Source organism: Siphateles boraxobius, unplaced genomic scaffold (genome assembly GCF_051911475.1).
Source record: "Siphateles boraxobius isolate OS27281-9 unplaced genomic scaffold, OSU_SipBor_1 35, whole genome shotgun sequence".
Taxonomy (NCBI): domain Eukaryota; kingdom Metazoa; phylum Chordata; class Actinopteri; order Cypriniformes; family Leuciscidae; genus Siphateles; species Siphateles boraxobius.
This window is the reverse complement of record NW_027508975.1, coordinates 12,941,745-12,964,383: the sequence shown is the minus strand read 5'-3', so window position 1 is coordinate 12,964,383 and position 22,639 is coordinate 12,941,745. Positions and strand designations below refer to the sequence as shown.

Below are 22,639 nucleotides of genomic sequence, written 5' to 3'. Positions count from 1 at the left end.
AACAAATCACAGATTTTTGATTTTATTACATTTGACAAAATGTCCCAACTTTTTCTGATTTGGGGTTGTATATAATATAAACAAGGCTTTGTGTCTTTACAGAAACTGATGCCTCGCATGGCAGTCAAAACTTACCTTTTTTTATTTCAATTAAATTAATGTACTATATTTTAGTTCGATAATGTTTTTTTTATGTAATATTTTGTATTTTTAAGGGATTTTATGGTACTAAATTATGTTAATCAGGTAATAAAGCATACCTGTTGAGCGTAGACCTGAAAATTAAATTTCCAACAAACTGTCTGAATCTTGAATACTTTGAAGCACACCCAGACAGCAAGCAACATAGTATCGGCCCAGATCCAGGCCACATCTGGTACATGTGGATTCTACGCGTGGAAGGATCTGGCCAGACACTATCAGACACTTTATGTAGCTGTCTCGGCGGACTTAAGGATGGAAAATACTTGGCAGATTATTGCTGAAGTGAAAAGAGTTTTAAAAATGTCACTAAAAAAAGTTATAGAATAAGCACGGCTGCCATACCGGGGAATATCACCTTTCTCTAGGCCCGGGGAGCAGCCACATTCACAGTCCAAGCCGGCAGCTGGGTGTTCACCTTGGCTTCGGATTGGGAGCTAAAAGTCGATCTGGGGAGGTAGCTCAAGTTCACATTGTGGCAACTGGATTGAGGCCAGACGTGGTGCTAACATCAGTCACTTAAAGGTAGGTGCGTGCTCTTGATAGAGCTCACAGTTCCCTGGGAACTAGAGGCGAATAAACGGAAGCAGTCCAAGTATCAGGAGTGAGGAGTGCCGCAGGCCGAGCTCGAAAGCACGCTGTGAGTCCATCTAAGTTGGGTGTAGAGGCTTTACTGGTCAGTCACAGTATAAGATCTACTCTACTACACGCTGCTTGGCATTACTGGGGCTGCAAAGAGGAACGCCATCAAGTCCACAATGGAGGCTGCAGAAAGGCTGTGGCATAGAGGTCTGATCCACCCTGGGTGATGCCGTCTGATGTTCAAAGACCTGAAACGCCCAATGACCTCAGGAACATCACTGAAAATGTGTACCAATGCATCCTATGTATCTTTGATATAGAAGTTAAACTTATTATGAAATGTTTGCATAAATGTTATGCATAAATAGTATGTAAAAACTGAAATATTATATGAAATAGGCCTATATATTTTCCAAAACATGTTTTACTCTAAAACTGTGAGAAAATCAAAGCCATAAATCTAAACAAGTTGTGTTTCAAATTTTTCCATTCGTTTCCAATGCGGTCATCTTTGACCACGATCAGTAGCCTACAAGTGTGACTTTTTTTTATTATTATTTTTGTATTATTATCATATATATATATATATATATATATATATATATATATATATATATATATATATATATATATATATATATATATATATATACTGTATATATTAAATGCCTGCTGTCAACCCATTTATAAGTCAACACGTATGTATCCGTGTGATATTTGCATCCCATCCTTATTGTTTGAAAATTGCTATTTTATTATTTGCATCCCATCCTTATTGTTTACTGTCTGCCTGAGTTTTTACCCACATGTTTACACAGAAGCGGCGTTCTTGTCAAGTTCCACGGGCTTCTTTTTGTCTAACGGGTCTCGCTGACAGTGCCATCCCCGTGATTGGTCAACTGCCACGTCAATCAAAATGCCCAGCACGCGATTGGTATAAATCGGTCTCTTCGCTCCACCTTCACTCCGCGTTCGGAACACTTCCGCTAGGCCACCATGCCCTGCGGAAGTTGAATTGTTACAGTTGGACACTGTGAAAACACTGGAGTGGTCGCGCGAAGGTGGCGAATTAAGAGTCGTAAACACACTGTAGGCACCTAGGACTGGGCGGAGAGAGGGTTAACTAGTTCATAAGCCCCATAGTCCCACGTAAACAGTGAAAGAAGGGTTTTAAGCAGCGCCCTAAACCCCCGTCAGGTCCCGTGTGTGTGGGCGCAGCGAGGCGGGAGGAGATGGAGCCCTCGCCGGCTAAGGGTAAAGCACAGGGTCGCCTTCTGGTGTCCACCAGCCTGGACGCCAAAGATGAGCTGGAGGAGGTAGGGATCGACTCATTCCCTTTGGCCGTTAACTTCGTCCTGCACAACACACATTTGTGAAGAAAAACATGGTGAAAACTAAGTACAATAACAAAAGGACAAGCAGAATTGAGAAGTTAACACTATCAGAATTGAAGGATCGCTCAGAACAGGGTTGATAGTTGCGGGGATGGCTTTTGTACTCTTTTATCTTATTTGAAGATTAAAATGTAAAGGAAGGAGTTGCTGCAGCAGTGTAAACATGATCTGTGATGAACACAATGATGTTACTATTTCATGTACTAAATGACAGCTGATGGTGTCAGTGGCTCTCCATCTGCTGGGAAAGGTTTTAAACAGTGATGCAGTCTTGTCCTTTAATTCAGATTATTAGAACATTTGGGGATAGATAGATAGATAGATAGATAGATAGATAGATAGATCTATTATAGGCTACATTGCTATTTAGTAGCATTTCAGCAATATTTAATGGTAAAACAATTATGAAACAGAAATATACAAAACACCAATTACATATTAATGAAAAATATAAGTGTCAAAAATTTGCTTCTTAGCAAGCAGTGATATATTATGGAATTTGTTGTATTTTAATATAGTAGCCTAATCATAATTGTCAATTACAAAAATATAAATGTAAAATAGTTCTCAATTCTAATTATATGTATCATTATTAATTATATTAGTGTAATTGTAAAATTACTATTATTGTTGTTGCTTTTGTAATTACATTGATTTTTTTTAACATTAATATATTAAAAAATGTCTTCAAATAATATTGCTTGTTCCCCCATACGATTAAATGTATGCTTTATTAACTACAGTATTATTTTGTTTTTGACGTTCATGCATGCATCCATATTTGTGTGTGTGTGTTTGTGTATTTGTTTCAGCGCCTGGAGAGGTGTGTGAGCATCACCACCTCTATAACCAATGGGCTGTCAGAGCGGGAAGCCAATGATGCCATCACTGCTCATGTGAGTATTTATTAGTCACACATCCACCTAACATAACACACATCAGGATTCTCCCATCATAAAAACCTGGACATATAATGGAATTTTAAAGTTATGAGATTTCAGGACCTAATAGAAATGAGTAGAATACAAAAATTAGACTAATGTAAAATTTAGACATATTTTCGAGCATACCATTTGTTCTTTTTGAATGCTAATGTTGGGAACCATATGTCCACATAACCTTAATATATCTGTTGACACTTATTGAAGTCATTTGTATACTGGGGGGCCGTTTACACAAAACGGGGTTTTCAATTATTTTTCAATGTAAACACACGCTAGACGGATGTTTTTTACCTCTGCGCTCGCTTCTCACGTCTTTTGCAGCGTCTCGCGCATGACACGGCATTCTGAAAATGTGGCACGCATAAAACGCACCTCTTCACCTTGCACTTTTTGCGTTCTACTGACCTGCGTCTCAAGTTTTTAACAGCAAAAACGTGTTCTGTGTTAACAGCCCCAAGGATGGTAATTTAAATATAATAAGATGTGACAGAAATAGACATCTGATTTAAATTGACTAATGATTTTTATATATATATATATATATATATATATATATATATACTGTGTATTCGGACATACTACTCTGTTGGTGTACTGTTTTTCACTTACTATATAGTAGGGAAGTATTTGATTTCGGACTGAGCGCCTGTGTTATCCTACACATGTAGATCATGTGAGTCAGAAATGAGCCCTTAACTTATTTCTTTGTTATTCATAATGTGGATTTCCAGCAAATGCCTGTTATATTTCAAGAAATGCCCATTTATTTAAGCAATAAGGTATTGTGCTATATTTAAAATATAATCATGACAAAAGAGTTTTATTACAGCATGTTCAGTGGAGGCCCTGCAACCATTTTAGCAATCACCATATTCACAGTACAACATGTCTTATTGATTTTATAAAACAGTTAATACAAAAAATATCTATAAAGGAAAATATAAAGTTTTTTTTTATTAAAACTTATTACCATTAAATCAAATGTAAAAAATGTAATATTTAATTACTAATTTTAAAATGTAATTGGTAAACTAATTTTAAAATGTCATTTAAGCTTAATTCTCAGGATCATTACTCCAGTCGTCACTGTAACATGATCCTTTAGAAATCATTATGCTGATTTGGTATTCAAGAAACCTTTATTATTATTACTATTATCAAGGTTGAAAATAGTTAATGTAATATTTTGTGGAAACCGTGGTGCATTTTATTTCCAGATTCTTTGATGAATAGAAGAATAAAAGACAGCTTTTATTTGAAATCTAAATATTTTGTAACATTATAAATGTCTTTATTGTCACTTTTGAAAAATAATAATTGGATCCTTGCTGTTAATTTCTCTCAAAACACAATCTGCCGCAGTAGTGCATGTCATAGCTGTTGTTATGATGAATGTGTGTGGAATGGAATACTAGGCTAACTTACCATACTACACACTGAATACTGTATACAGTTGTTTAAAAATAGTAATCGAAACCGTCAGTATTATGTAATCATAAATGTTTCCATCAGTGGGATGCTGCATTACTTTTACCCACAGGTTTATAAAAGAGAAGAACAGCATGACGTTTAGCGCACTGGTTATTGCATGTTGACGTGTTGCTCGTGAAGTACATGAGTTTAAATCTTGTTTGGAACTTGCAATTTCCTGATCGCCTTTCTTCTCTTCAACATTTCTTTTCAATTTGTGACTGACTTGAGGTCTGAGATCAATAAAAGTGTCTAAAAGAACTATAGAATACTTAAAAGAACTTGGCTGTATTTAAAACCATTGTTGATGATGGTGTATTCATGAAAGCATTTGATGGGGATGATGTGTGTGTGCAGGTGTGTAAGGGTCCACAGCAGCATGAGGAGGTGTGTCTGGGTCTCTTCGCGCTTCTGCTCACAGAGCCCCCACAGGCACAGAGGGTATGTCGATGCTTCATGAGATCTGATTCACATACACACCACCGAATGCTTTTCTTCTCTAACTGTTCTCCCAGAACTTTAACGTAGCATTGTGTCCTGCAGTGCTACAGGGACCTGACGTTAGTGAATCGGGATGGCATGAACGTGGTACTCATGAAAATCAACCAGATCCTCATGGAAAAGTTTCTTAAGCTGCAGGACGTGTGCCGCACGCAGGTGGGCCCCTGTCTGATACCATATACACTGATTGAGAACTTCGGATGACAGGAGCTGCTGTGTTTGTGCTGTTAATGAGTGTTATTTTAGTATTATTTATATACTATTCATATTTAGAATCACATTTTATATTTTTAGTTTTCATTTACAAGTTTTAGTAATTTTTTTATGTGCTGTCATTTGTATAATTTTTTTAAATATTGCTATTTGGCTTAAATTTTTTTAAATAATTTTAGTACTTAAACATTTCAGTTTTTTTATTATTTCTATTTTAAGTTTAAGTTTTTTTTTTATTATTATTTATAAAATGAGTTATATATTTTTATTGTGTTAACATCACTTTTGACGTCTCTTCTTTTGCAGCTGGTGTGGTTGGTCAAAGAGCTGGTGAAGAGCGGAGTCATTGGAGCAGATGGGGTTCTCATGACGCTCATGAAACAGATCGCTGGTGTGTGCACACATGCAAGTCATTCCACATATTTAATACGTACCCCCTATACGGTTTGTCTAACCTACGTCAATCTGCAGGGGGAGACATCTCCAACAAAAACCTGTGGTTAGCAGAGAACGTGTTGGAGATCTTAGTGGACCAGAGGTGAGAGTTTCTGAGTCAAACAGCATGTGATGTGACTGTTGCTCTGTGGGCGGTAACTACATCCATGCAAATGAACCAGAGTTTATTGTCAGTTTCATGAATGTGTTTGTGTGATGGACAGAGAGTGGGTGCTGAAAAGTGGGATGTTAGTGGCCATGTCTGTGTACACATACCTGAGGCTCATAGTGGACCATGGGACGCCAAACCTGCTGTCCCTCAGACAGAGAGAGGTGGACTTCTGCATCGGACTGCTTAGAGAGAGGGTGAGTACAGGAAAGGCTTCAAATCTCGACAAACATTTTTTGTTTTTTAAGAGTTACACTACTGGGCAAGTTTTCGAAAGACTTTTCTTACGCTCACCAAGGCATGATTTATTTAATCCAAAATACAGTAAAAACAGTAGTATTGTGAAATATTATTACAATTTATAAAAATATATAATAATTTTTTATTTGAATATATTTTAAAAGACTTTTTGTTCCATTGACTTGGAGACTGGAAATGCAAGCTCATGCAAAGAAGTTTCTGATTCTAGATTTAATCAATAAATAAATAGTAATTTAGTAATTACATTCCTCACATTCTTTCAACTTAAATTACTTAAATTACAAATAACACAAACCTTTTAATTCAGCTCAAAATATCTTACATTGTGTGTCTTTGCTGACCTCTTGTGGAAAAAAATATATATAACATGATATTTCACTAGGTGGCCTTATAGCTCTATTTGGAGCAAATGAGCTGTTTCCCCTGGGTCCTAAAGTCATTTTTCTACACAGTATGGATTCAGATACACATGGTAGACATTAGCCTTGTCAAGTTGTCATAGACAAGTTTTAGCATTTTTTGTTAGAATTTTGAGCATTTTTGGGGTTTTCTATGTGTACTGAAGCATTCCTCGAAATTCCATTCATTTTTTATGGGGGTCAATTTGACCTGCGTGGAAAGGATTTTTTTACTTTTTAAAATTTCAACAACAAAACAAGTGCGACAAAAGACATTGGGTCTTTGACCCCTCCGAGGGGGTCAAACAATTGAACACTCAATTTGTTTTATATATTTTTTTTTATATCTGGGTTAAAATGACCCAAGAGAAGGATGTAAGTTAAATGTTATTAATTCCTGTGATGGAAAAGCTGAATTTTCAGCAGCCATTACTCCAGTCTTCAGTGTCACACAATCCTTCAGAAATCATGCTGATATATTTTTTTTTTTATCCTTTTATCGTTATCATTTTGAAACCTGAACATGAAACTTTTCATGAGTAGTTTACATTGAGCACAAGGCGAAAAAAATTTTGGGGATGTTTTTTTGTGTGTGTCTGTGTTAATGAGTTCAACTGGATAATGAAGAAAAACTGGCCAACATTTGTTTTCTAGGATGCACCTCATGAATTAGATTTTTGAGCCCACATACTCTGACACATTGAGCCATGATGCAAAACTTTAAATCTGGATTTCAACATTTTTAACTGCATTTTCTGTATAAAAGACCAGAAACGCATTGAAAGGTAAATCGTTTTTATTCAGTGCGTCTTGCTGTAGACTAATTTCAAGGACACTCCCCCTGAAGCCAGCTGAGGTGAAGGGGCTCGTTCAAGGGCACTAAAGCAGGATTGTGATGTCTGTATCTGGGTCAAGAACACTTGGGATTTAACTTGTGACTTGGGCCTGAACCAGCTGTGATTAAAGTAGGCTGCCAGCAATTATTCAACAGATTTAAAAACAGCATGAAATCAAAATTGACTGTACGTACCTTATGTAAATGTTCCTGGTTTTACTGTCTAATCAGGCTTCAACTAAGTTATTTTGATAATCCAAATTTTGGAGGCTCAAATAGCATTTGTGTATAAATGTAGGCTATCCTATACATCAGGATTTTTTTGTCAGCCAAACCCGTTTGACTCGATATATTTACTTAAAAAAGATCCCTGAGATTGTTAATATTTCAGTAATTTAACAACCCATTTGTATGTGTACTATTCTCTGTTCTTTTAATGGTCACATGACATGGAGGTAAACAAATAAAATATTTATGTCTATAATATACAGATATAATATAAGATTTCATTTTTATGTGTTTGAAGTAAGTTTCTTATTTCGCAACAAGGCTGGATTTATTTGATCAATAATATAGTAAAGATTGTGAAATATTATTACGATTTAAAACAACTTTTCTAAATGAATATATATATTTTTAAATATATTAAAAAATACATTCAATATATAGTCAAACCATTTTTTCAGCCAAAGCTGAATTCTCAGTAGCCATTTTCTCACATGCTGCATGATCCTTCAGAAATCATTCTAAAATGTGGATTTGCTGCTCAATAAACATTTTTTATAAAAAATGGTTGCGCTGCTTATCATTTCTGTGAAAACTGATACTTTATTTTCAGTATTCTTTGATGAATAAAAGTTCAAAAGAACAGCACTTATATTAACATAATACATGTCTTTAACTGTAATTCAACTTTATCAACCTCTGATACTATACATCATTTCTGGGTAAGTTAATATTAACTGGTATTTGCAGTTTTCATCCACTCAAATCCTAATGTATAAAGTCTGCCCTACATTTTTAATTTCCCTCGAATGTTACTCAATACAGATGTTTAAATGTTTTTTTGCTGTTTTATGTGTTGCCATTCAATGGTCATTCATGTGTTTAATTGCTATGTGATTGTGTTTTGACAGTTCATGGAGTGTTTTATCATGGGGAGGGATCTCATCAGACTCTTACAGAATGTGGCTCGTATTCCTGAGATGGATTTGCTGTGGCGAGACCTGCTGCACAATCCTCAGACCCTTAGCCCACAGTTCACAGGTGTGCGTGAGGGAATTTCTACAGTAACACAGTAAAGATTGTGTATGTGTTACTGAAGTGCTCTTGTTACCTTGTCCCGCTGCAGGTATATTGCAGCTCCTCACCTCTAGAACCTCTCGCAAGTTTCTGGCCTGCCGACTCACCCCTGACATGGAGACCAAGCTGCTGTTCATGACCTCAAGGGTAAACGCACAAACACTGATACCTGACACGGAAACCACAATTTGTTTGTGACTTGAAAGTCAAACGCTCTTGCTCTCCCTGGCTGCAGGTTCGATTTGGCCAGCAGAAGCGCTATCAGGACTGGTTTCAGCGACAGTATCTGTCCACAGCTGAGAGCCAATCACTGCGCTGTGACCTCATTCGTTATATATGTGGTGTGGTTCATCCATCCAATGAAGTGCTGAGCTCTGACATTTTGCCACGCTGGGCGATTATTGGCTGGCTCTTGACTACCTGCACGGTAAGCAAATACTAAAAACATATCCTAAAGTTCCCTGTGTTAAAAAATCTTAAATTAAGTTTTATCAAATTTAAGGTCATTAAAAGTCTTAAATACCTTAAATGATATAAGAAGTCTTAATTATCATTTCAAGAGGTATTTGCCTTAAATTTGGGGATGGAAAAGCAATAATTGTGCAATGGCTTAATATAATGTTTAAAGATTTTGTAAGCTTTGCATTGTTTCAAAGTAAAACCGCAGCACTGTTGCACATTCTACAGACTCATGCTTTCAGGGCAGTTCGCCCATCATTGAATAGCCCATGTTTATTACATTGATGTACTGTTGATTAATTATGACAATGTTTACCTTATGGTGTTTATAGCATACCTGCAAACTTGTCACCTTTGTAAAGGAAAGTTTCAAAGGCATTTTCTTTTTTAACTCGGTAAAATGCCTAATAAAATAGTGTTTATAAGCACAGTGCTGCTTTTTTAGAGGTAACCGGGGAAACTGCTATATTTCTGCTATTCCGTAAGTGGCATCTTCTGTCAGAGAGTGAAAGTGCATTTTTATTCAGCGTGTCTGCCTTGTTTGACCAATGAAACCGTTCTCATATTTTTTGCACAGTATAAATTAGTATAGATTTAATCATAATATACATTTGACTCTTACCTTTCCTTAAAAATGGCTGAAATGTGAGGTTTATAATTTTTAAAAAACTTTTTGTTTTTGTCAAAACCTGTATTATTTGAACTTTTAAGTTTAAATTGTGGTTTTTACAGTCTCAAAAAGAGAGTCCATATTAATGCTGAAGTTTTATCTCCATCTCTCCCCGCAGTCTAATGTTGCTGCATCTAATGCCAAACTGGCCTTGTTCTATGACTGGCTCTTCTTCAACCCTGAGAAAGACAGCATCATGAACATTGGTAAGAGAGGCAGGAGGTCATTACTGTGTCTTTCAGCTTTCACTTCATAAAGAGACATGTAATAATAACTACATGCTTTGCCTTAACCCAGTCAGTAGCTACGTTTACATGGACACCTTTTGGTTCAATCGGAATGAAATCAATCCGATTGATAAATCCGAACACGGTGTTTACATGAACGATACATAAAGTAATTGGGTTGCTGCACAAATACTCCTGCTGTTCGCACATAACTATTCTCCTCTATTGGTTCTTTATTTGTTTTAAACAGCAGACTTCATATTTATCCGTCTCTGGTCATGATTTGGAGAAAATCATTATGCTATTTCAACGTCATTGCACATGCGCAAACCTTTCAGTTTCGGTTTTCAATCCGATCAAGTGTTTACATGTTCTCTCGATCGGATTACAAAAGGAATAAACCACCCCTTTCAATCCGAAAAATCAATCGGATCGAAGTTCAATCGAAATTCCAATCAATCGAAATTCAAATCGGATCGAGCTCAATCAGATCGATTAAGGTTTTTACATGAAGGTTTTTTAGTCCGATTGAGCCGTCAATCCGGTTATAAGGGTCCATGTAAACGCAGCTACTGATGCTCTGTTTTTTTCCCCTCTCTCTCTCTGTCTCTCTCTCTCTCTCTCTCTCTCTCTCTCTCTCTCTCTCTCTCTCTCTCTCTCTCTCTCTCTCTCTCTCTCTCTCTCTCTCTCTCTCTCTCTCTCAGAGCCAGCCATTTTGGTGATGCATCACTCCATGAAGCCACATCCTGCTATTACAGCCACACTTCTGGACTTCATGTGTCGGGTGAGAAACTGTTTCTCAGCTCTTACTGTATCTAAGAGCTTGTTAATTTCTTGCACATTAAGTGTGAGTAATGGCTTTAAAAATAGAATCACCAGAATTTAACAGAAGTGTCTTTTTAAAACATCAAATTAAAATGGAATTTTTTTTTAATAAGTGTATTATGGTTTTTCAGAGTAAATAACTTTCCCTCTGAAATAACTGTAACACTTTACAAGAAGGCCCTATTAGTTAACATTGGTAAATGCATTAACTAACACTGACAAATACATTTGTTACAGTGTTTATTAATCTTTCTTAACATAATTTAATAAAAATACAACTATTCTTTGTTAGTTCATGTAAGCTCAGGTCCATTAAATAATATTAACAGATACAACTTTTGATTTAAAAAATGTATTCGTAAATGTTGAAATTAACATTAACTTGCTTTAGAATGCTTTAGAAATATTACTCATTGTTAGTCCATTTTAATTATTGTAGTTAACTAATGTTAACAAATGAGAACCAAAATACCTTTTTTGCTGATAATATCAAAGGAATTCAGTCACAGTCCAGTCAAAAAAGTCCTGTCCTGCATTATTTTCCACTGAATATTCTGTTTGACTGTAAAAAAAAAAGTAACATATTACAAGGTAAATGTGTTGTGAATGCCAGTTATTGTTGTGTTTTAATTCTTTGGTTTACCTGATGTCGTCTTCTTCTTCAGATCATCCCAAACTTTTTTCCTCCTCTTGAGGTTCAAGTGCGGCAGGGTGTCTTCAACTCTCTCAACTTCATCATGGAGAAGAGAGTTCTGGCGTTAGTTTATCACACACACACACACACACACACAATCAATACCAGGTGCTCATACATACACTTCATCAAGAATGCCAATCCATGTGACCCTGCTGGTTTCAAGATGCTTTGTTGTATAATGATTTTGACTATCTCTCTCCCTTTCACAGTCATCTAGCACCTCTGTTTGACAACCCTAAACTGGACCGTGAGCTGCGGTCTATGCTAAGAGAACGATTCCCAGAGTTCTGCAGTTCCCCGTCACCGCCCACAGAAGGTCAGAGCTACACACCACTGTTTCATTGCAAGTCATGTCAATAAATAAAAACTTTAAACCCAATTCAATCCACTGGAAATGTTATACAAAAAGGCATTTTGGCTTACTTTTTTTTTTTTTAGCGTATTGTGATTTGAAAAGCACTAATCTTGCATAAAAGTCATCCTTACAGAGTAATAGCATTAGTATGAGATTAGGATTAATATTGGCCTATTAACATCTTATACGAGGAGGAGGGATTTGTTACCATTTTGTGTAGTTGAAGAAAAATATCAATGAATGTTAGGCTGAGGTTGTGGTCACATTTATTAAATGATTTAACCTAACAAATTCATTTAAAAAAATGAATTAAGCCTACATGCAAATATGTATACTGCTCTATACCAGGGGGGTCTCTTGTATGGAGATCCAATTGTATGTCTTACTACTTAGTTATCTACTTTTCGGTCTCATCAGTGAAGTAAATGCTTTATTAGAAATATGTAGTCTGTAGTGCCCACTGGACCCCTAGTTGAGAACCATTAGTCTACAATCTCAAAAGTCACTGGAATGAAATTCTGCTTGAGGAGACATATGTTTTAATGTTGAACATTTGTTTAATCGGTTATGTAGTAAAAATGGAGGAATCTGTTCCCTTGGAGATGGACAATCATGTGCTTGATAAGGAGGATGGTTGCTATGACACCACAGATGCTACCTTCAGTGATGATGAGGAAGAGCTGAACAACAAGGGTAAGATGCTTTTAGTAGCGGCAGATCCACTTTAGCTCAGGCCCATAGATCAACCTATTAAGAATAAGATGCTCTGCTTCATAAAGTTTTAGTTGGAGTGGAGCTTATGTGCTATCTAAATCTAATCAGTGGTCTAGCTCAAAATGATGTCCATGACCCAATTTTGTATTTTCAGTTCATATCAGTCAGTGGTATCGTGATATTCACCCTTGTTTATCCCAAGGTAAAAAACGAGAGTTCAAGTTCCAACAGCTCAAGGAAACCTACATTGAAGAACCTGCTGACATCACACCTTTCGTGGACCAATTGGACGAGGCGCTTAAAGAGAGGGTTCTGCAGCTGCAGAAAGGGAGGTGAGACACTTGATTAATAACCTGTATTATGGATATATTAAGATCTCAATTGCATACGTCTCATTTGTGCGGCTCTTTCTCTCTCAGTGACACAGAAACACACTGCGAGGTCATGCAGGAAATTGTGGATCTTATTTTAGAGGTGAGCTTTGCTCAGGGTGAATATTTTGAGCTGAGCTTCAAATACAGCTGACTTTTTACACTCTTTTTTTTCTTCATTTGTCCTCTTTCAGGAGGATTTTGACTCAGAGCAGATGTCCACTCTAGCTTCCTGTCTGGCTGAACTGTTTAAGAGTCACTTTAGAGGAGATGTGTTACCTGAGGAGATCACAGAAGAGTATGTTTTTCTCTTTCTCTCTGACTTCCTGCCAAGTCGATTAGCACAGTATCTAGTGGTTAACATTTTGAGCCGTGATGCTCATTTGGGACATGTGTCCTCCAGCCTGAGTTGTAACCTTATCCCGTTCCCCCTGTTTTCTTCCCATTATGTCCTGTTACTTTTGTTTGTTTTTCTCAATGAAGAGGCTAATATGTTGCTGTGTGTGCTAATAGGTCGCTGGAGGATTCCGTGTGTAAGCCGGTGTGTCTGATCTTCAGGAACTTGTGTCAGATGCAGGAAGACAACAGTGGCTTCTCTGTTCTGCTGGACCTGCTCGCTGAGCTCTACCAGAAACAGCCGAAAATTGGTTATCATCTGCTCTACTACCTCAAAGCCAGGTACAATGAAATGTTCTTTAGTCCAAAAAATATCAAAAGCATGCAAATGACGAAGTCATGATGGTAAACACAGAAGGCTCTTTTCATCTCCAGTCCTAGCTCTTTCAGTTTCACTTTTTGAATGACAGACTTCTGATACCTGCTGGTATGGAGAGTTATTTTCTCTCATGCAGATGCAGAACATAAATGCTAGTTGGCCATTGGCTGTAGTCTTTGCGACATGTTCAAGTGCAACTTTTTGACCAAGACACAAGATAAGTGAGGCGACACCACAGTTTTCACTAATTCTTTGATGAATCCCAGTTCACATAGCTCTATATTAAACATGGACAGATAAATTACTTAACGCTGGAGATTTGTTGTGCCTGATTTTTAAATTATTCTATTTAGGAATGTTTTTTCTTCTTTTTGTTCTGCTCTGAAATAAAGCTGTACAATATGGGGGAAAAATCTCCGTAAAAAAGTATATCAATATGGCTATAAAATAATAATAACCATATCTATTATAATTATTATTATTGTGATTCTTATGAATTATTATTAAACAAAACTAAGAAATATTATATTTCACTGTAAGGAAAATTGCTGCATCTTTATGAAAAATAATATAATAATAATATCAAATTAGTTGGTCAAATTACAATACTCATATTTATGTATTATTTATTTATTTATTTATTGTCTCATTTTCAAACGTTAAACCTTCAAACTTTCGAACTTTCAAAAATTTTGACTGAAACACCATATCATGATTTAGGTTTTATTTCGATTAATTGTGCATCCCTACTTTTGAAATCTTAGTGTTCTTATAGTAGACTGTCATTATGTCCCGCTTTGCAGCAAAGCAGCAGCGGGGAAGATGAGTCTGTACGAATCGTTTGCTCAGGCCACAGCTCTGGGTGACCTGCACACCTGCTTGATGATGGACATGAAGGCCTGTCAGGAGGATGATGTGAGGCTACTGTGCTATCTAACCCCCTCCATCTATTCAGAGGTAATGCACGTGCACGCATAGACGTCATACTCCAACACCATGTGCCTGCAACTGAGAGTTTCACACCCTTTTCTTACCTTTTTTTGTGTTGTACAGTTCCCAGATGAAACCCTGCGTAGTGGAGAGCTCCTCAACATGATCGTAGCTGTCATTGATTCAGCACAGGTTACAAATTTACACCTTTATAGGGATAGTTCACCCAAAAATGAAAATTCTATGGTCATTTACTCACTCTCATGTCATTCCAAACTCAGAAGGCCTACAAATATTTTTGAAACATGAATAAAGATATATGTTTAATGAAACCTGAGAAATTTATGTTCCTCAATTGAAAGTCCATTACACCAAAATTCTGATGCTTTCAAAAAGTTCATATAAAGATCATAAAAGTAAGCCATTTGAATACAGCAATTTAATCCAAGTCTTCTGATGAGAGACAATCGCTTTATATAATAAACAAATTTAATTTAGTCTTTTATTCACTTATAAACAATTATAAACAAACATGCATATAGCAAAATTTTGATGAAAATGAAAAAGATTTTTTGGGTGAACGATCCCTTTGATACTGATAACATTCAAATTAATTTGTTTTCCAAATCTCTATTAACCTCTTCCTCTTGTTTTCACAGCTTCAGGAGCTGATGTGTCACGTGATGATGGGAAATCTGGTCATGTTCCGTAAAGACTCAGTCCTCAACATCCTCAGTAAGTTTAAGACAGTTTTCAAACTCTGATGGTTCTCCATCTGACTCCACAAGTTTCTGTTTAAATTGTATTATTACACCAAACAAACCGAACGCCAGGGTCTGAAATGATTGTGGGCTTGGGGCAAAAATTCCAACAAAATGAACAAAAATGCACTCCAAATTCAAGATACAGGGACAAAAAAACAGTACCTGCTTAATTAAACTGAATCTATTATAGCTGTCACAATGAAAGTGAAAAATTGTGCCATTACGTTTAGATCTTCTCGCAATGTATCAGATTTCTTTTACATGTTTTTTTGCAGTGTCTAGCATTATAACAAATGACATGTTTCTGTTGAGCTTATGAATGCCAATGGATAATCAGAGACATTTAGATTAGTCAGAGTTTTTTTGCAGTGTGCACGCTCAAATTCAATGCACGTTCAAAGTGCAGACGTAATAATTACAAGATTAATATTGCATTGTACACAGCTTAAGTGATTATAGCAGTATTTTTTGCTAGAGTGCACAACTCGTGCTAAACAGAAGTCATAGACCGCTTCAGTGATGCGGAACTTTCTTTTTTCGCTTTCTGTGTATATTTTATTCTGATGCTATAGAATAATTTAGAGCATTATATGTGAAACATTTGTATCTATTGTATTATTACATGTATAATTAAAAAAAAAGTATTGAATAGCCATTTTGTTTTTCATGCTAGTAAAATAACCAATGTAATCTTTATTTTGTAATTAAAAGTGCAATTAAAAGTAATAAACTAGTAATGGCCAAAAGTGATGTCTGGCCTAGGATAAATTGCATCTTTATTTAAATATTATACAACATTTATTTAAATATAATTAAAAATTCATTAAAGATTTTGTAAACCTATTGTGTAGTTGTACTTGGAGCCAATTGTTTTATTTCTGATAATGCAATGAAACATGCCAAATTGTGTGGACATAATTTTTAGCCGGGCTGTCATACAAAGCAATTATGAACACATGCAAAAACATAGTAAAATAAAACCTGTAGCTGTAGTTTGCCTTTTTTGACAAATAATTTTGTCACATAAATGCCTTAACCAAGTTCATTATTTTGTTTTTCCTTCATATTAAAATTTTTTAAAATATTTTCCTCATATTTTGATCACATAATCGAACTTGTAGGGTCATCAAAAACAAATATCCCCTCTGGACATAACTTTTGGCAACTACTGTATTCTTTGCTTGTTTTGTCAGTGTAGCCAGAACATGGACATCAAACTGACTCTGTGCTAAAAGCTTTAGTGTGAAATCTGTGTTTATCTGTGTGAATGTGCCAGACATTGTTCCATGGCTTTGTGAATGTAATTTTCCCCTCTGCATCTGTGTGTTACAGTTCAGTCTCTGGACTGGGAGACATTTGAGCAGTACAGCACATGGCAGCTTTTCCTGGCGCACAGTATCCCTCTGGATACCATCACCCCCATTTTACAGCACCTCAAATACAAGGGTAAGCATCACTCTACATAGACACACACTTTCACTTTACACTTACATTTACCATAATTCTCTTCTCCCTCTACTCGCAGAGCATCCTGAGGCTCTATCCTGCCTGCTACTGCAGTTACGGAGGGAAAAGTAAGTCTTTTCACAAAAGTGGTTGCTTATCTTTTCTGCTGTGGGACACAGTAATTTTTTTTTATTCTTTTTTTTTTCTTTCTGTGCTGTGCTGAAGGCCGAGTGAGGAGATGGTGAAGATGGTGCTGAGCCGACCCTATCACCAAGAGGATCAGTTCACCACCAGCATCCTGCGGCACTGGGCGGCTAAACACGACGACCTGCTGGGAGAACACATCAAAGCCCTGCTCATCAAGAACAACAACATGCCCCGTAAACGACAGAGGTAATGACATGTTCTTTGGCTAGTTCAAAGCCCTTCTGTGACATTGAACCGAAAGATAGATGCTGTGTGGTTAAGGCCCTGAACTGAGGACACAAAGGTTGCAGGTTCAGGCTCAAGTGGATTGACCACAGGGTCAGTGTCCCTGGAGAAACATGAAGTACATTGAATATTTACAGTATAAAATGAACTAGTGTTGAGGAAATCACACAGATCTTGCCGGTGGGCAAGTTTTCTGCCCACTCATTGTGTCAAGACTTGCAAGTATGATGGCACTAAAAAATTAATATTTTAGTAGCCTCTCTGATTTAAAACTCAGTAGCAAAAATGTTAAATATGCTTCCATGTGTTCATGCAAGGAATGATTGTGTGGAAAACACTTTATTTTAAGTAAATCTTGCCCTAACATTTATATACTTAACAGTTTGGAGTTTGTGTTGAAATTATGGTTTTCTAATTGGGGAATAAAAGCACCTGTTCAAATTAATTTCAAATTATATATATATTTAAAGTTTATATACAGGTCCTTCTCAAAAAATTAACATATTGTGATAAAGTTCATTATTTTTCATAATGTAATGATAAAAATTAAACTTTCATATATTTTAGATTCATTGCACACCAACTGAAATATTTCAGGTCTTTTATTGTTTTAATACTGATGATTTTGGCATACAGCTCATGAAAACCCCAAATTCCTATCTCAAAAAATAGCATATCATGTAAAGGGTCTCTAAACAAGCTATTAACCTAATCATCTGAATCAATTAATTAACTCTAAACACCTGCAAAAGATTCCTGAGGCTCTTAAAAACTCCCAGCCTGTGTCATTACTCATAACCGCAATCATCGGTAAGACTGCCGACCTGACTGCTGTCCAGAAGGCCATCATTGACACCCTCAAGCAAGAGGGTAAGACACAGAAAGAAATTTCTGAACAAATAGGCTGTTCCCAGAGTGCTGTATCAAGGGCACCTCAGTGGGAAATCTGTGGGAAGGAAAAAGTGTGGCAAAAAACGCTGCACAACGAGAAGAGGTGACCGGACCCTGGGGAAGATTGTGGAGAAGGACCGATTCCAGACCTTGGGGGACCTGCGGAAGCAGTGGACTGAGTCTGGAGTAGAAACATCCAGAGCCACCGTGCACAGGCGTGTGCAGGAAATGGGCTACAGGTGCCGCATTCCCCAGGTCAAGCCACTTTTGAACCAGAAACAGCGGCAGAAGCGCCTGACCTGGGCTACAGAGAAGCAGCACTGGACTGTTGCTCAGTGGTCCAAAGTACTTTTTTCGGATGAAAGCAAATTTTGCATGTCATTCGGAAATCAAAAGGAAATGCCAAAATGCCTGAAGTCCAGTGTCAAGTACCCACAGTCAGTGATGGTCTGGGGTGCCATGTCAGCTGCTGGTGTTGGTCCACTGTGTTTTATCAAGGGCAGGGTCAATGCAGTTAGCTATCAGGAGATTTTGGAGCACTTCATGCTTCCATCTGATTTCATTTTTCAGCACGACCTGGCACCTGCTCACAGTGCCAAAACCACTGGTAAATGGTTTACTGACCATGGTATTACTGTGCTTAATTGGCCTGCCAACTCTCCTGACCTGAACCCCATAGAGAATCTGTGGGATATTGTGAAGAGAAAGTTGAGAGACGCAAGACCCAACACTCTGGATGAGTTTAAGGCCGCTATTGAAGCATCCTGGGCCTCCATAACACCTCAGCAGTGCCACAGGCTGATTGCCTCCATGCCACGCCGCATTGAAGCAGTCATTTCTGCAAAAGGATTCCCGACCAAGTATTGAGTGAATAACTGAACATAATTATTTGAAGGTTGACTTTTTTTTTGTATTAAAAACACTTCTTTTATTGGTCGGATGAAATATGCTAATTTTTTGAGATAGGAATTTTGGGTTTTCATGAGCTGTATGCCAAAATCATCAGTAGTAAAACAATAAAAGACCTTAAATATTTCAGTTGGTGTGCAATGAATCTAAAATATATGAAAGTTTAATTTTTATCATTACATTATGGAAAATAATGAACTTTATCACAATATGCTAATTTTTTGAGAAGGACCTGTATACACAACTGTTCAATGGTTTAAGGTCAGTAATGTTTATAAATTGATACATGTATTCAGCAAAGACTCAGTAACAGCAAAGTATGTATTGGTACAATAGATTTCTATTTCAAACTTTGTTCTTAATAAAATCCTGGAGAAAAAAATGTTTGTAAAAATTATGTGACCCACAAAACGTAGCTCAAACAGTAGAGCATTGGCTCTTGCAACGCCAAGGTCATGGTTTCGATTCCCAGGGAAAGCAAGAAGTGATAAGAATGTAAATGTGCACTTGAAATAAAAATTTTGGATAAAAGCGTCTGCCAAATGCATAAATGTAAAAGCAAATCTGCACATTAGAATGATTTCTGAAGGATCATGTGATACTGAAGACTGGGAAATTCAGCTTTGCCATCACAGTAATAAATTACATTTTAAAATGTATTCAAATAGTAATTATTCAAATAGTAATTTAAAATTGTAATAATGTTTCACAATATTGCAGTTTTTACTGTATTTTTGACCAAATAAATGCAGGTCTGTTGGGCATAAAGAGAATCATTTAAAAGCATAGAAGAAAATCTTACCAAACTGTTGAAAGGTAGTGTAATACATATTTGAGTTGTGCTGTGTTTTTGTGTAGCTTGAGGAGCTCCAGCAGTAAACTGGCTCAGCTGACCCTGGAACAGATGCTGGAACATTTGGACAGTTTGAGACTCAATCTCAGCAACACCAAGAACAACTGTGAGTTCCCCCCCACAGCCAATACTCTTAAAGGAGAACTCCGGCGCAAAATGAACCTGGGGTGTAATAACACATTGGTACCGAGTCGACTGTTCTCTGGGATTTGTTTTCATGATAATCGAGTGTCAAGAGTTTTATCTCTAAAAACTGTTTAGCTTATAACGCTAGTATATGGGGCATATAATAAGTAAAAAGAGATCGCTAGTTAATACCACTAACAAGGCTCAAAATAGCTCCACACTAACACGGTAGCTTAATGAGGGTCTCTACATACAAACCGAAGCACTGAGAACTTTGTAAGTGTACAGACAGTTTAATAATAATATACTTTATAAAGACAGTACCATCGCGCAGCCATCTTTGGGAAACAGCCTCGACCAGTCGAACCACTAACGCCGTGCTAAGTGAGCTGAACTGTGAGATTCCAAGTCACAGTTCAGCTCGTAGCACGGCGTTCGTGGTTCGACTGGTCGAGACTGTTTTCCAAAGATGGCTCCTGCCTGTATACGCGATGGTACTGTCTTTATAAAGTATATTATTATTAAACTGTCTGTACACTTACAAAGTTCTCAGTGCTTCGGTTTGTATGTAGAGACCCTCATTAAGCTACCGTGTTAGTGTGGGGCTATTTTGAGCCTTGTTTGTGGTATTAACTAGCGATCTCTTTTTACTTTTTATATAGGCCCCATATACTAGCATTATAAGCTAAACAGTTTTTAGAGATAAAACTCTTTACACTCGAATATCATGAAAACAAATCCCAGAGAACAGTTGTCTCTACCAATGTGTTATTACACCCCAGGTTCATTATGCGCCAGAGTTCTCCTTTAACACCACTAAATTCTTAGCAGCCTGATTGTCTATTTTACTGTTCATATTGACTTAAACATTGATATCGGAATTCTTCTTGTTGGTGTATCAGTTTTTTCCCAGACGCCCATATTACAGGCCCTGCAGCATGTTCAGGCCAGCTGCGATGAGGCCCACAAAATGAGGTGACGTTTTGCTTGATAAGGCACAATTATCAACATTTATTTATTATTGTATTGTATTGTATTTTCCAGTTCTTATTTGACTAAATGTCCATCGCTTCTTTCTTGTGTCAGGTTCAGTGATCTTTTCTCATTGGCTGAGGAATATGAGGATTCCTCAAAACAGCCTAAATCTCGACGCAAAGCCCCGGCGTCCTCGCCACGGTCCCGCAAGGGTGCGGCTCCACAACCCTGCAATGAAGAGGAGAGCGCATCCACCAGCGCTTCGGTAAATCTACACTCACAAATTGACATCATCACGAAAGCCTTCAGACTAGCACCCATATTATTATGTTCTACTCGTCATCTGTTTTCAATGGCTTTTGTTGACCTCTCTCCAGGAGGAAGAGGACTCCAAGCCCAAAGCTCCCAAGAGGAAACGGAAAGGCTCATCTGCAGTAGGTTCTGACAGCGACTGAGAGGACAAATCCTCATCCTCATGCCAACCACACCCAGCATAACCACGCCCCCTCTGTGATCGTGTCGTCACTGGAGTCTACCTGTCAATCATCGACTCCAGCCAATCGGGGACAGCCTGTCCAAACACTCTCCTACTGTAGGGGCAGAACTCTTTCTCTGGACTCAAATGCAGAGGAGCCTGGGAGACAAGCCTCTACTATCTCTAACCACTGCAGTGCTCGGCTATTTTAAGCCTGAGAGTTTGGTTAAGTGCAAGGATGGGCGCAGTGGGGGCGGCTAAGCCTGGAATATCTAAACCCAGACTGGCATAGACTGACAGATGTACAAACAAAACAGACTGCCTTAACAAAGAGGGTTATTTAATGTTCCTCAATGGCCCATCCATAAAAATAAATGGTAATGTACTTCAAAGAACGATTACCCACTAACGATAGTGAACCCGGACTGTAACATGAAGTACAGGGATCTTAAACTGATTAAAGATTTTACTGCATTTGGAGGTTCATTTTGGAATGGTGGAAAGCAGATAGGGGCCTTCAGGCTCAAGCCTTTTATCTTTTCATATTGAACAGACCTTTCCCATGCCCATCATTAATAAAGATTGACACTCTGTCCTGTTTGGACACTGTGGCTCTGCAGAGTGGAGCCGGAGACTTTACAGAGGGTCTGTGAGTTTTTATCTCATGTTTGAAATGCACAGAGTTGCAGAAAGCAGGACTGTACAAATGGAGGACTTGACTTGGACTTTTTAAAGAATTCTTTCTACTGACTTATTTTCATAAAAACAGATTGTAACTATGTTAAATGACTATGATATTAATAAAAAAAAGGGCGGAAAAAGTTTGGTTTTCTTAAAAGGTCACGTTTGAAGTCTTGTATTCTTGTTGGGATGAAAACAAACGTCTTCGATAACATACTCTACCAATTTTTTTTTTTGCACACTGGATGTACATTATGCTTCACATGCAAATTGTCTGTATACATACAAAACTTGGATAATCAGATTTTTTAAAGTTAATCATTTACAAAAGTGCACACACTATCCCACAATGCATTGTGCAGCTGATTAGGTCTTCCATTTCCAATGTAATTGGATGAAGCAGAAGTGATATCAGCCAA

The 22,639-nt window shown here is 37.3% G+C and overlaps 1 protein-coding gene across 1 annotated transcript; it reads left to right on the top strand.

The window, feature by feature from the left end:
* Positions 1–1,757: 1,757 nt before the first annotated feature.
* ints3 (integrator complex subunit 3) lies at positions 1,758–22,360 on the top strand. The gene is made up of 29 exons (XM_077196462.1): positions 1,758–2,099; positions 2,990–3,073; positions 4,949–5,032; positions 5,135–5,248; positions 5,612–5,696; positions 5,777–5,843; positions 5,965–6,106; positions 8,540–8,669; positions 8,755–8,852; positions 8,941–9,132; positions 9,953–10,040; positions 10,766–10,845; positions 11,552–11,643; positions 11,793–11,899; positions 12,512–12,631; positions 12,855–12,984; positions 13,072–13,126; positions 13,218–13,321; positions 13,537–13,701; positions 14,542–14,695; positions 14,792–14,860; positions 15,328–15,403; positions 16,765–16,878; positions 16,958–17,006; positions 17,104–17,271; positions 19,969–20,069; positions 20,992–21,064; positions 21,176–21,329; positions 21,442–22,360. Exons 1-29 carry the CDS (start codon positions 2,016–2,018, stop codon positions 21,517–21,519), a joined length of 3,057 nt encoding a protein of 1,018 aa, XP_077052577.1. The 5' UTR covers positions 1,758–2,015; the 3' UTR covers positions 21,520–22,360.
* The last annotated feature ends 279 nt before the right edge of the window (positions 22,361–22,639 follow it).